Consider the following 14,412-nt stretch of genomic DNA (forward strand, 5'->3'; position numbering starts at 1 on the left):
TTCCTGGTTACTCGACCCGTTTTGTTTTCGCTGTCTACTGTTACTACTGTATAAAATGCGTTGTTAAACTCTCAAAGGTCTGTCATCATTTATATTTTTGGAAAATATATAATTTGTGTAATTGTTGTTATCACTTCAGTAAGTTGGACTCCTCTATTTTGGGCACATTGTTTCTAGTGCACTCTTCTATTTAACAGTTACTGCATATTAGCCAAGGCACGTCGTGGCAATGTCAGCGTTGTTTGGGAGTTTCGAAATGAATGGAAGTGAATTTATTGTACGACCAAAACGCCTGAAAAGATTGTTTGCTTACTTTTCTTTGTTGACCAGTATCTATGTTCCCGAGAATTGGTGTGTCGTGAAAAGTATACGATTTCGTTTAATGTAACCGAAAGTTGTTCTTCATCTTCTCCAAATAATGTACTTTTGTTCAGTTATTTACGCCAACAACATATAGTGACAGCCACAACTGATCCTCTACGTTGTACCAGAGGGTACCATTAAGCAGTGGGTCTGCTTGTTGTCACTAATACCACACAATTGCTTCGTGGGTCCAATTTACGAACTAACACAATGAGCATGTAACCGCAAATATCACTTTTAGAGAAATAAGTAAAGCTGTTCTGGAAAGTTTATAAAAATCCTGAATTTCTAAATGACAAACCATACGGTTGAGAGGAATTATGTTATAAATATCTAACTGATGTTTTCATCTTTTGTTAGATATGGTGAAGACGTAAGTGCTGTGTGAAAGGCAGAAAGGCAGAATGGAGGATTTCAGGCAGACATACTTACAGCTCTGTAAGGAGAAAGGTGTTGAGCCTCAAGAGAGTGTCGTCGCCAAACTACAAGAATGCAGGTCTCACCGTCTGGATGTGAGTGGGCTGAGTCTGTCCGCAGACACCTGCGCACTCCTCGCCCGTGCTTTTCAAAAAGACACTTTCTTTTCAGAGGTGTCACTTAATGACTGCATGGTTGGTGACGAAGGTGAGTGAAGACACCATGACCAATATGTAGCTTGATTATTATATGCATTTTCACAAACTCTCAGAAATTATGACTTTACAAACATAAATGATCAGAATCAGAAAGCCTTTAATCGTCCCACAGTGAAGTTTTTTTTTTTTCTATAACGTTCTTATATTAACACATCCTGTACACACACACTAAGTGAATATATAAAATATGGCGTGAGCAACTAATTCAGTTAGTTCGCCAATTCACTTCAAACTGGGTGGAACAAAATCTATAACATCAAAATCTTCTGAACGGAAAAAAATACAAAGTATCAAAAGAAAGCCAAGATTAAACAAACACACGCACTGCACACAATTGCATACAACAGCATACAATGCGTTCAAAATCATACAACAGTGCATCAAACAACAATGACATTCAACAATTACCCGACACCGAATGGTCGTGCCGGGGGTCCCTTTGAGTGTCACTGATTGGAAACGACGAGCACCTGTGCAGGTGCAGCGGGCCTGACAGCGCCAACCGTTGGTAGGCCAACCAGATCATGACAGGTTCCTGCTGATTACTACCATCTTCTAACACCGTGAAGAGCCATGAACCAAAGGGAAAGATCATTTTTAAACCCAACAATAAGTTTCATTGTCTCTATTAGATGATAGTTTTGCTTCTCTGCACAGAATTTGTGTCAAAGTATTTCACCGTGTAAATATTGACCACATTGTGTTTTGACCCGAAGGTGCAAAGACTTTCCTCACTGGCCTTTTTTACAATACAACCCTTAAAGTGTTGGATCTCAAGGTATGTCTTCACACATTCAACTGAATTAACTCTTAGATATGAAATATATCTCATAAATATTTTTTGTTTTCTGTGCCAATTATTATTAGGGAAATAACCTGAAATCAACAGGGGCTGAAGCATTGGGAAAGTTGTTGGCACGAAACAATTCCCTTACTAGGTGAGAACGACGGCTAGTTTTGTGTTATTGTATCTTTGCATACTGTTACTAGTATTTAAAATACAGTGAGACCTCAACTTACAAACAGCTTAACTTATAAACTTTTCGTCTTACAAACGTCAAATTTCTGAAAATTTAACCTTATAATAAGCACTATTTTCATAATACACACCCACCACGGCTGGCGGAGTGATCTTCGGCGGAAGCACACGACCGAACAGCACCAGAGGTTAAGTTACCAACAGTCCTTATGGAAGGTGACTCTCCTTCCATAAGCCATCAACGACCATCAAAAAGGTCAATAAAACATTATTTTACAGCACAGTTTATTTCTTTAATTACAGTCCTCATGTAATGCGCCTCTCTTTCCAAACAGCAATTCCCTTTGACCTTCGACCTCCAACGCCATTCCATCAAGCCATCAATGACCATTACAAATGTAAATTAAGTGACTTTATGATACAATGCAGTGTATTTCTTTCATTACAATACAATAGCACATTTATTATACATAGAATAAGGTATGTTGTGTGTAGTTTTATGGCTTATTTAGTTAAAAAGTATATTTTATGGAAACCCAGGAACGGATTATTCCCATTTGAATGGTTTCCTATGGGAAAATGTTTTTTGAGATACACACTTTTCGCCTTACATACTCTGTCTGGGAACCAATTAAGTTCGTAAGTTGAGATCTCACTGTACACTGTACGTGTACTGTCACTAGGTCACACCTGTAACACTGACTCAACATTTTACATGCAGGTTAGTGCTAGACTGGAATGCGCTCGGAGTGTGGGATGAAGCCTTTGCTATGTTTTGCGAAGGACTGGCCTCCAACAGTGTCCTGACGCATCTTGACCTGCGCAACAATCAGATCAACCATCACGGAATGTTAGCACTTGCTCAGACACTTAAACGCAACAGCAGCCTGAAAGTACTTGGTGAATCACACACAAATCTTTAAAAATAAATACATACATAAAATGGTTACCCTTTTATGCACCTGATAACATGATTGTCTGTTGTGACCGCTGTCCCTTAAAGGGCAACCGACGTCACTTTTTTGTTTTTTAGCTGACATCAGAAAAACGTTTGATAGCATCTAAAATACCCAAAACACGCAGTATGATATTTTTCTTTAAATGCTAAACACCAATAAAAATGACTTGAAGTGTCCAAAATCTGCAAAAAAATGAGCTGCGAATTGGGCATTTTCAGAAAGTCCCGCCCCCAGTTGGTGATGTCACGCAAAGATGTCTTCCATTGCTGGAGAATCCAAACAATGGCTTCAGATTCGGAGAATATGCTTTCTTGTTACACATCCAGTTATGAATATGATTCAAATACAGTAAAGTCTCGTTATATCGATATCGGATATATCGATAGTCCCGGTTATATCGATATTTTTTCGGACTCCCTTGAATATCGATATAACGAGACTTTACTGTAGTTCTGAAGAGGAAAGCATACATGTTTGCAATCGATTAAAGAATTTATTCCGCGTCATTTTGAGGCAAACGGGCGGGGGGGGACGTCTCACCCAAAAAGAGGCAAGAAAATGGCCACCGAGCTGTGAGGAATGAATCATCCCGTTTCCACAGGCTGATAAATTCATTCCATGGAGCTTGGTCGCCCTCTTCTGGCGGCTTTTTGGTGCAACACGAGGTTTTCAGACCAAACAAGTACAGCAAAATACATTGACGTGATGGAAAGATGCAACAATGCGTCTTTTTTACGTCAGGAGGCGGTCCTTTTCTGACGTCCCGTGAGGACTCGTCACCAACTCAAAACTTCCTGAATGTTCAGCGCGAGTCTTAAAACGTAAAATATAGCTATATGCGGTGGAATCTTATTAAAATACGCCCAGTAGAAGTCATTTGAAGCCATTTTACAAATTATGGACACAACTTGTCCGGAGACGTCGGTTGTCCTTTAACTCATTTTTATTGGTGTTTTGCATTTCACTAAAAATATCAGCCTGCATGTTTTGGGTATTTTAGATGCTGTAAAACGTTTTTCTGATGTGAGTTAGGAAACAAAAAAAATGGTGTCGGTTGTCCTTTAAAGGGTTAAGAAAAAGCCTTGAAAAATTCTTTACTTTGTACATTTTTTTAAAATAAGAGTAAATCTGACACAAAGTTGTAAATAAGTAAATAGTAAGACAGATACCATTACGAATCCCCGTTTATGTACTTAGTTCATTCTTTACTCCGGCTGTTGACAGATCTGAGGTGGAACAACATTGGGCTCCTGGGCGGCAGGTGTCTTCTTGAAGCACTGCAAAGCAACCACGGTATTGAGCAATTGGAGCTTGCAGGAAACAACATACCCAGCGACACGCTCAAGGCACTCGGTATTTATAGTTTGGGGGTCAAGAAACACACACTGATGATTTGCTATCCATTTAATGCATGGTGTCAAAGTCAAAGCCCGGGGGCCAAATATGGCCCGCCACATCATTTTATTCGGCCCACGAAGGCAAATCAAACTTGTAAAATTCCATGATGCTTGCTAAAGTCCAAACCAAAATTTCAAATTGTCCCATATAAACTACAATAACAGTCATTATTTTTTGCTTCAGATTTGAAAACGGGTTATTTATCAATTTGTTGTGTGGAGGGGATTAAATATTCTAATGGCTTCTCCAAATTCATAACGGCCCCCCCGAGAGGAAACCGGAACTACAATGTGGCCTGCGGTAAAAAAAAAATGACTTTGACACCCCCTGCTTTAGAGCAATGTTTTTTTTAATGTTATTTCGCTATTTTTTTAATGTTGTCATGCAAGCGTGCCAGAGAGTCCAACAAATGGTCACTCACCCTCAGTAACACTCATAACTCACGCCTTTGCTGTCTGATCCCATCAGAGCAGATCGTCGGACGCAACACGGATCGACAATCCACTTTGAGAGAAAGTCACAGCAGAACCCAGGTTCTAAGTAAGGAAATTCAGAACCTCAAGCAGGAAAAGGGACGACAGGTAACTGAGGCGCTCAACAAATAATGTTGTAGTAGGATCAGGAAATGAATGAATGAATGAATGGATGGGTGATCTTGATGTCATTTTTTTTACACCACGAAAATGGCTTTTGAACAGAGGTTTTTATGTGCAATGTACATCACTCTAGTGCCAGGGTTTTAGTCATTTTCACTCAAATTGCAGGACCCACATAAGATTGAGTTTTAGGATTACATAAACATTCAATGCAGCGTAAGAAACCTTAAGACTCTCGTCATTGTGGGACTATTAAAGGCTTTCTGATTGTGATTTCATCATAAAAAAAGTTTATGTCGAGTTTATTTGGTTCTGGAGTTATCTACAGTGAACGTGGGGGCGGCTGTACAAAAGGCAAATGCTCGTAGGAGGGAAAAAAATTATGATATTATGGTTATTATGATTACTACCTGGTTGGCTATCTAGCTAGCTATCTAGCTAGCTACCTAGCTGGCTATCAATTTGCTATCTATTAGCTATCTGGCTGGCTCGCTAGCTATCTAGCTGGCTATTAGTTATACGGCTACCTAGCTAGCTGTCTATTTATTAGCTATCTATTAGCTACCTGGCTAGGTACCTAGCTGGCTATCAATTTGCTATCTATTAGCTATCTGGCTGGCTCGCTAGCTATCTAGCTGGCTATTAGTTATACGGCTACCTAGCTAGCTGTCTATTTATTAGCTATCTGGCTGGCTCGCTAGCTATATAGCTGGCCCACAGAAAAACATTCTGTGACTAAAAAGTGACCTTGAGAGTTTTGAAAGGCGCTTATAAATGAAACGTGTTATTATTATTATTATAAAACATTGCCAGAGGTCTGACTGGAACTTGATCCGCACGTCATGGTTTTTAATTAGCGATTAAATTCGGGAATGGCAGTGAATGAGTAAAGCAATATTTATTTTTAGCCTCTAGTATTCTAAAGTAATCATTGGTTATGTCAAAAAAACATTTGAGAAGCATAACTTCCTGATTATTTGCTGTTTTCTCTTTTTTTTTAAGTCTAAATACATAGCCATCCTCTTTAATTATATTGCTCCTCCACGTTTTCAGTACCAAAACTTGATGGTGACCATCGACAGACAAAGAGAGGAGATGGGAGAGACAAACCGGTGAGAATATATTGTATTAGAAACTATTTGTCTCTTTGCAGATACTGGCACACCTAGATCATTGCATCGTGAATTCAAAGAAACACACACACACACACACACACGCTGCAATTACGTTCATTATTTTATGTGATCTGTCAAAGTATTTTAATATACAGTGAGACCTCAACTTACAAACACCTTATCTTACAAACTTTTCGTCTTACAAATTTATGAAAATTAAACCTTATAATAAGCACTATTTTCATAATACACACCCACCATGGCTGGCGGAGTGATCTTCGGCGGAAGCACACGACCGAACAGCACCAGAGGTTAAGTTAGCAACAGTCCTTATGGAAGGTGACTCTCCTTCCATAAGCCATCAACGACCATCAAAAAGGTCAATAAAACTTTATTTTACAGCACAGTTTATTTATTTAATTACAGTCCTCATGTAATGCGCCTCTCTTTCTAAACAGCAATTCCCTTTGACCTCCAATGCCATTCCATCAAGCCATAAATGACCATCACAAATGTAAATAAAGTGACTTTATGATACAATGCAGTGTATTTCATTCATTACAATACAATAGCACATTTATTATACATAGAATAAGGTATGTTGTGTGTAGTTTTTTAGGCTTATTTAGTTGAAAAGTATATTTTCTGGAAACCCGGGAACGGATTATTCCCATTTTAATGGTTTCCTATGGGACATGTTTTTTTGAGATACACACTTTTCGCCTTACACACTCTGTATGGGAACCAATTAAGTTCGTAAGTTGAGGTCTCACTGTAATTGAAAAATCCATGACATCATCTCTTTCTGCTTTGCTTTACTTCCTAGATCCAGTTCCATACAAATCGGTCAACTCCAGGAAGCTTTAAATGAGAGGAAGTCAGCTTTAAATTCTCTTACCGCCAAGTAATCATTCTTTTTTTTTTCCCCGCCCCAAATCCAAAGACCACGTTTAATTACGGATGTGTCGCAGTGCCATAAAATGCATGACCAGCAACAAATACCGTATGTTGACGTACAGATTACAGATGATGGAGGCCGCCCTTGCACTCTCGGAGCAGAAAAATCACAGCCTGGCTGAGCTGATAGCAAGATTGAAAGTTGAGAAGGAGCAACTCATGGAGACGCAGAGCAGAGAGAAGAAAAAAGCACATGAGGTAGAATGACTGATTTTGACCTTTGTTGCGGTAGGATTAACATTTTTTTTAATCTTTTTATTTAGCTTGAAGGTTTTGATATTTTCTGTTTATTCAGGACAGTACTTCCAGGGAGGGAAAGCTTGTCAGAGACATCCAAAATTTGATGGACACCAATGTTCAACAAAAAAATAAGGTACGCCAATTCATTCTGTTCAAACAAACATACAGTTGTGGTCAAAAGTTTACATACACTTGTGAAGAATTTAATGTATCATGAGTTTCTAGTTATTTGTACAACTGTGATTTTTTTTATCCGGTAGAGTGATTGTAACAGATACAAAAACATTCATGAACTTTGGGTCTTTTATGACTTTATTATGGGTTAACAGAAAAAGTGATCAAATCTGCTGGGTCAAAAATATACATACAGCAGCGTTAATATTTGGTAAAGTGTCCCTTGGCCATTTTTAATTCAATTAGATGCTTTTGGCAGCCATCCACAAGTTTCTGGCAAGCTTCTGGTTGCGCGAATGGCTGCCGCTGCTTACCCGCACAAAAAAATCCTGTGACTGTAAAGTGTCCTTGAGAGTTATGAAAGTCACTTAGGAATTACATTTATTATTATTATTATTATTATTATTATTATTATTGTTGTTGATATTGTTATTATTGTTCTTGTTCTTGTTATTATTATTATTATTGTTATTATTATTGTTATTATTGTTATTATTGATATTGTTATTATTATTGTTGTTCTTGTTATTATTATTAGTATTATTATTGTTATTATTGATATTGTTATTATTATTGTTGTTATTGTTATGATTATTATTATTGTTATTATTAATATTATTATTATTGTTATTGTTATTATTATTATTGTTATTATTATTATTGTTATTATTATTATTATTATTGTTATTATTGATATTATTGATATTGTTATTATTATTGTTCTTGTTATTGTTGTTATTGTTATGCTTATTATTATTGTTATTATTAATATTATTATTGTTATTATTGTTATGATTATTATTGTTATTATTATTATTAGTGTTGTTATTGGATTGGATTGGATTGTATTGGATTTGCCTTTATTAGTCTCGCAGTGGAGAAATTATGTGGAGTTATTGTTATTGTTGTTATTGTTATGCTTATTATTATTGTTATTATTCATATTATTATTATTGTTATTGTTATTATTGTTATTATTGTTATTATTGTTGTTATTGTTATTATTGTTATTATTGATATTATTATTATTATTGTTCTTGTTATTGTTATGATGATGATTATTATTATTATTATTTTATTATTATTATTGTTGTTATTATTGATATTGTTATTATTATTATTGTTATTATTATTATTATTGTTATTGTTAATATTATTATTATTATTACTATTATTATTATTATTATTTCCAGCAGCTCATGTATTTTGTTTTTCTACTTTCATTCCTTTCATCACTTTGCTGCTGTGAAATGTACATTTCTCCACTGTGAGACTAATAAAGGCAAATCCAATCCAATTAATATTAATATTATTATTATTCCTCTTGACAGAATTGGTGCAGTTCAGTTAGTGTAGTTAGTGTATGTAAACGTATGACCACAACTATATATCCACTTAAATTATTCCAATTATTTTTTTGCTTGTTTATTTTTGGTGGTTGTGTTTCAGATGGGGGAGGTGGAGCGCAAGTGCAAATCCCAGCAGCAGCAACTTTTTGAGCTAAAGCAAGAACTGACCAACCGCACAGCTGAGTTGAAGATCAAACTCGCACAAGCAGAAGGTAAATAGATAATGACTCGTTTATAGCACCACTTTGACAATGTCATTTCCAACACAGAACCTTTGGAAAGCACAGATTCTTTCTCGCCCTCTCAACAGACCGCCTGGAAATCGAGAAGCGAAGGTTCAAGCAAGGCCTGGACGACATGGATCATCTACGACAAAGAGAAGTAGTTCTTCACCCCTTTAGTACAAATCCAAGTAGCGTTAGCTGCGCCGTAAACATGAGCCTCATTTTCATAAGCAAATACAGTAAAGTCTCGTTATATCGATATTCAAGGGAGTCCGAAAAAATATCGCTATAACCGGGACTATCGATATATCCGACCCTGTTTGCATGTAATTTTCTCCGTGCGTGCATAGAAATAGTATCGATACAACCGGGACTATCGATATATCCGATATCGATATAACGAGACTTTACTGTACATTCCATTTAGACTTAAGAACATTTGATACAACTGGTGAAAATCTTGTGAGCAAGAATACCAGACCCAAAAAAAAAAACAACACTCAAGGGGGTTAAATTATGGCATAAAAACAATTTAAATTCCCCCAAATAATTCATTTAATGACTTCCAATGCATAAGAAGAGGAACTTTCAAATCTTAACACAAATGTAAACCTATTAAAGTGATACCTTAGCTTACAAACGCTTTAGCTTACAAACTTTTCGCCTGATGAACATTACATTCGCAAGAGGCAACTACATCAATGACCATCACAAAGGTAAATAAAACGACTTTATTATACCGTACAGTTTATTTTTTTTAATTACAATACAATAGCACATTTATTATACATAAAAGAAAGTATATTTTGTGTAATTTTAAGTCTTATTTAGTAGACAATTCTGTTTCATGGTGACCTGGAAACGGATTATTCACATTTTTAATGGTTTCTTATGGGAGATAAATGTTTGGCAGATGAACTTTTCGCCTTACACACCCTTTCTGGGAACCAATCACTGTATTTTGATGCGGTATAATGAAACTATAATATTAAAAACACTTTGCTGGGTTAAATTTGACAGCTGTTTTTAACTAATATCCCAATGCAGAATCCAAAACTCTTTTTGACAGAGTGAGTGCCTAAAACGTCAGGCAAGTGGCTACTGGGCTGGTAAAAATAAATGTTTTTAATGGTCTGGAATGCTGGTTTTATCTCTTTTTGATTTGATTTCAATTACAATTACAATTACTGCGCTTATGTTACATTTTTAACAGGTGTCTGTCTGTCTGTCTAGGTTGAACATGTAAATCGGCATCGAGAGGAAAGTGAGAAAGCCTTGCAGGAGCGCATCTTCAAACTGGAGGGACAACGAATACAACTTGAAGAGGTTTTAAGTTTTACTACTACTACTAATATAATAATAAATAATAATAATAATAATAATAAATTTCATTTATAAGCGCCTTTCAAAACTCTCAAGGACACTCTACAGCACAGGTGTCAAAGTCAAGGCCCGCGGGCCAAATCCGGCCCGCCACATCATTTTTTTCGGCCCGCGAAAGCAAATCAAACTTGTTAAATTCCATGATGATTGCTAAAATTTCATATTTTTGGATGTCAACCACAATAAAAGTCATTATTCTCGACTTCAGATTTGAAAACGAGTTATTCATTAATTTGCTGTGTGCTCTATATGTAATATTTGAAGGGATTTAAACATTCTAATGGGTTCCCCAAATTCATAACGGCCCTTGAGAAGAAACCATAACTACAATGTGGCCCGCGGCAAAAAAATGACTTTGACACCCCTGCTCTACAGTCACAGGATATTTTTTCTGTAGGTGAGCAGCGATAGTCACACGCAAAGTAACATAAAGTTAAAAAAAATACATAAAAAAATAAATAATATACATAAAGAATGCTTGATTTATGCTACATAAAGCACATTAGCCAATATTTTTGCTTCCGCCGCCCTCTAGTAAACACCCCGGAAACAGCAGGAGGGGAAGATGGCATTGTTTCAGGTATCGGAATCCATGTTTGAAAGCCACAACGCTATAAATATACAGTAAAGTCTCGTTATATTCAAGGGAGTCCGAAAAAATATCGATATAACCGGGACTATCGATATATCCGACCCTGTTTGCATGTAATTTTCTCTGTGCGTGCATAGAAATAGTATCGATATAACCGGGACTATCGATATATCCGATATCGATATAACGAGACTTTACTGTATTATTAAAATGAATGATTCTTTATAAATGGAAAAGTGCTTCCTATTGCAAAGGGTGTGGTATAAATAACTGCATATCTTTATATACTTTATGAACTGTTTGATAATCACGTAGCAGCAGTATGTAACAGCGTCCCGCCTCCCCTTTAAGGACTTGAGTAAGGCGAAAGCAGCATGTGTGGCGGAGAGGACACAGGCAGAGGAGGAACTGAGCAAAGCTCGCGTTCAAGCGCGCCAGGAAGAGGTTGGTTTAAATATCGTACAATACGCTGGACTCATTGTCATTTTTTTTAGGAAGACATATTTTTGGGGTGTGGACCAACTTCCCCGATAGAAATTATGCTTGAGATCTCAAATGGGCCACATGGAAGCATTGCAGAAATCCAAAGAATCGGAAATTGTCATTCAGCCAATGGGAACTTGTGAATGACACCTATTGAAACTGCATTTTTCTTTTACTTTTGTTTTTTTTTTTTACATTGGATATACAAAGCTGCATACTATAAGAAAAAAAATGGGGAAATGCATAATGGAATGCATGAGGAATTGATTACAATAATAATAATTTTATTTTTAAGCGCCATTCAAAACTCTCAAGGTCACAGGATAAGTTTTTCTGTGGGTGAGCAGCGGCAGCCACTCGCACTCAACCCGGAAGTAACTCGGATAGAAAAGTAAGACAAATATCAATCTGCTGACTATCTGGCTAGCTATATAGCTAGCTAGATATTAGCTATATTTTAGCTAGCTTTCTATCTATTCTGGGTTGTGTGAAGGCTGGCGTGTGTGGCTGCCGCTGCTCACCCACAGAAAAACTTATCCTGTGACTGTAAAGTCACCTTGAAAGTTTTGAAAGGCGCTTAACAATGAAATGTATTATTATTATTATTATTATTATTATTATTATTATTATTATTACAGTGGAGAAATGTATATTTCACAGCAGCAAAGTGATGAAAGTAAGAGGAAAGAAAAGAAAGAAGTAGAAAAAATAGAGGAGTTGCTGTGAAGGCAGCCACTCGAGGCGCCATCTTGAAGTCAAAACAACAACAACAAAAGTAAATAATGAATAATGTGAATCTTAAGCACTGAGTGCACCATCTTTGTTGTATGAAGCAGTTCTAGATGAAAGAGGAGAGGATCAAAGTGTCTTTTTCACCAGTGGATCAGTGACACCATGGTGAAATGTGCACGTCTGCTACAAGCTAAATGTTGAAAGCAAACACTGTAGCATCCATTGACGAAAAGAGATCGTCTCATATCTCCTGTAAACACGTAAATCCACTTCAATTCCAAGCCGCGACAGTCCCAACATTTCCGCTGAACAACATTGCTGGCATAGTTGTGCTGCCGAAAAAGGCGTAAGTCTCCTCCTCGATGAATGTTGTGGTCAAAAATGCTGAATAACAAATCCGTATCCATTCCACAAGATGCACAACAACTCCAAGTGACAAAAGAAAACACAAAAAAAGCAAGGTCGGGCGCCATCTTGGACTTCTTTGCATTTACTATATTTTAACCCTTTCAGGGACAGCGGTCACTACAGTGCACATTTGATCATTTAATCTGGTGACAGTTTATCATTATTGATGCATGGTGAAGTTAAAATACCGCCTCCTTCCATCCAATTCTTTTCTTTTTCTTTTTTTTTTGGGAGCAGCAGGAGCACGTGTCGTTATTGGAGGAAAAGCTTCGCACGGTGCGTACCTCCCTGCAGGAGGTCCAGCTGCACGTTTCCCAACAGAAACAGATCATCTCTGAGCAGCAGGCCAAAAACAGTCAACAGACCATTGAGACAGACTGCCTGCGTCGCAGAATCGAGGAGCTCCAGCAGGTACGGACACCGGCGTCCTGTTTATTAATTATTATTATTATTATTAACCAGAGTATAAGGCGCACCCCCAATAAATGGTGTATTCAAACGTTTTCCATAACATCCAAGTTACAACCGGCTCGATTGATCACCACCCGGACTTACAACCACGATCGTCTTTTTTTTTTTTCTACGCCTGGCACCGCAACGTGTGAGCAGCCGGCAACGCGTACTATAATTTTGGCCAGCCAGTATCTCACGCTCGCACAGCAATGTACTGCGTGACTACACTCAGTACAGTAGTTATACAGTACAGATACCGTCTCGGCAACATCTCCTGTAGTACTGTACACTGCTTCTTTTCCTTCGGCCTGAGTCCGAGCATGTGTCGGCGACCTCATCTGGTGATTTTTCAACAGCGCACATGCGTGGGAAACCGGGCGTATTTGGGTCAGTAATATGCGTGTGCGCCGACACTAAAAGGTAAGTACTAAATGTATAAATAAACTGTGCATTAAACAATTTGGTATACATTAAAGTTAGAGGTATGCAGTAATAAAAATCGATAATATGCAATATAAAATTATAAAAATAACACTAAAAGTTATCAAATTTATAAATGAACTGTAAACAGTGTGATATGTAATAGTATTCAATCGAAAACGTTGCTTAAAAACAACAGATTGACATCGGATACAATCCTGTCGTTTAAACCTCGCGTCAGCCCTTTTGAATGGATTTTGACTTACGACCGTTTGAGTTACGACCGTTCTGTCGGAACAAAACCCGGTCGTAAGTCGGATGTTACCGGGCTATAAGGTGCACCTTCAATATTTCCAAATATAATATACAGTAAAGTCTCGTTATATCGATATTCTCGGGAGTCGGAAAAAATATCGATATAAGCGGACTATCGATATATCCGATCCTGCGGCATGTAAATTTTCTCCTTGCGTTCATAGAAATAGTATCGTAATAAGCAGTACTATCGATATAACCGATATCCATATATCGAGCTTTACTGTATATAGAAAATGTTTACAAATATAAGGCGCACCACATTATAAGGCGCTACAGTAGAGCCTGGGGTTGCGTTTTATATATCCCAACATGGAACGCACACATTTTTTTTTTTATATTACTTCACATATATCGCACACCGGCGTATAAAGCGCAGGGTCATCTGTTGAAGAAAATCAAGCCGTTTGAGTGTGCCTTGTACACCAGAAAATACGGTAGTAAAATTCCTTCACCAAAACTTATTGTCATGTCATTATCCGAATATTGGTCAAATGTAGCTAATTTGTCACAACAGCATTTAAACAAACAGGGAAGGCACGTACACAAGACACCCGAAAAAAACAACAACAATATATTCCAGAATCAAACACGGAATCTATTTGAAATAATTACAAAAAAATGTCATATATTTGCA

The 14,412-nt window shown here is 37.1% G+C and overlaps 1 protein-coding gene and 1 long non-coding RNA gene across 3 annotated transcripts in view; one reads left to right on the plus strand and one right to left on the minus strand.

The window, feature by feature from the left end:
* The window catches only part of lrrc45 (leucine rich repeat containing 45), a 16,491-nt gene continuing 2,079 nt past the window's right edge, over nt 1–14,412 (plus strand). Inside the window, exons 1-16 of one of the 2 annotated variants that reach the window (XM_089015960.1) lie at nt 1–77; nt 724–987; nt 1,715–1,776; nt 1,866–1,936; nt 2,699–2,877; nt 4,161–4,289; nt 4,803–4,915; nt 5,984–6,042; nt 6,872–6,949; nt 7,065–7,200; nt 7,298–7,375; nt 8,866–8,977; nt 9,076–9,146; nt 10,223–10,315; nt 11,316–11,408; nt 12,825–12,998. In XM_089015960.1, coding sequence (XP_088872086.1) covers nt 768–987; nt 1,715–1,776; nt 1,866–1,936; nt 2,699–2,877; nt 4,161–4,289; nt 4,803–4,915; nt 5,984–6,042; nt 6,872–6,949; nt 7,065–7,200; nt 7,298–7,375; nt 8,866–8,977; nt 9,076–9,146; nt 10,223–10,315; nt 11,316–11,408; nt 12,825–12,998 — 1,668 coding nt within the window. In that variant the 5' untranslated portion in view covers nt 1–77; nt 724–767. Of the gene's footprint in view, nt 78–723; nt 988–1,714; nt 1,777–1,865; nt 1,937–2,698; nt 2,878–4,160; nt 4,290–4,802; nt 4,916–5,983; nt 6,043–6,871; nt 6,950–7,064; nt 7,201–7,297; nt 7,376–8,865; nt 8,978–9,075; nt 9,147–10,222; nt 10,316–11,315; nt 11,409–12,824; nt 12,999–14,412 lie in introns of those variants that run through there. The other variant, XM_089015961.1, reaches the window with a different exon arrangement.
* Nucleotides 2,658–14,412, minus strand: part of LOC148887054 (uncharacterized) — a 20,494-nt gene continuing 8,739 nt past the window's right edge. Inside the window, exons 2-4 of the long non-coding RNA XR_016117629.1 lie at nt 4,756–4,870; nt 4,106–4,213; nt 2,658–2,795 (exon numbers count right to left, since the gene is read on the minus strand). This is a non-coding gene — a long non-coding RNA (uncharacterized LOC148887054). The remainder of the gene's footprint in view (nt 2,796–4,105; nt 4,214–4,755; nt 4,871–14,412) is intronic.

The sequence above is a fragment of the Hippocampus bargibanti genome, linkage group LG15, assembly GCF_051943395.1.
Source record: "Hippocampus bargibanti isolate YZ-2025 linkage group LG15, ASM5194339v1, whole genome shotgun sequence".
In the NCBI taxonomy this organism is placed as follows: Eukaryota; Metazoa; Chordata; class Actinopteri; order Syngnathiformes; family Syngnathidae; genus Hippocampus; species Hippocampus bargibanti.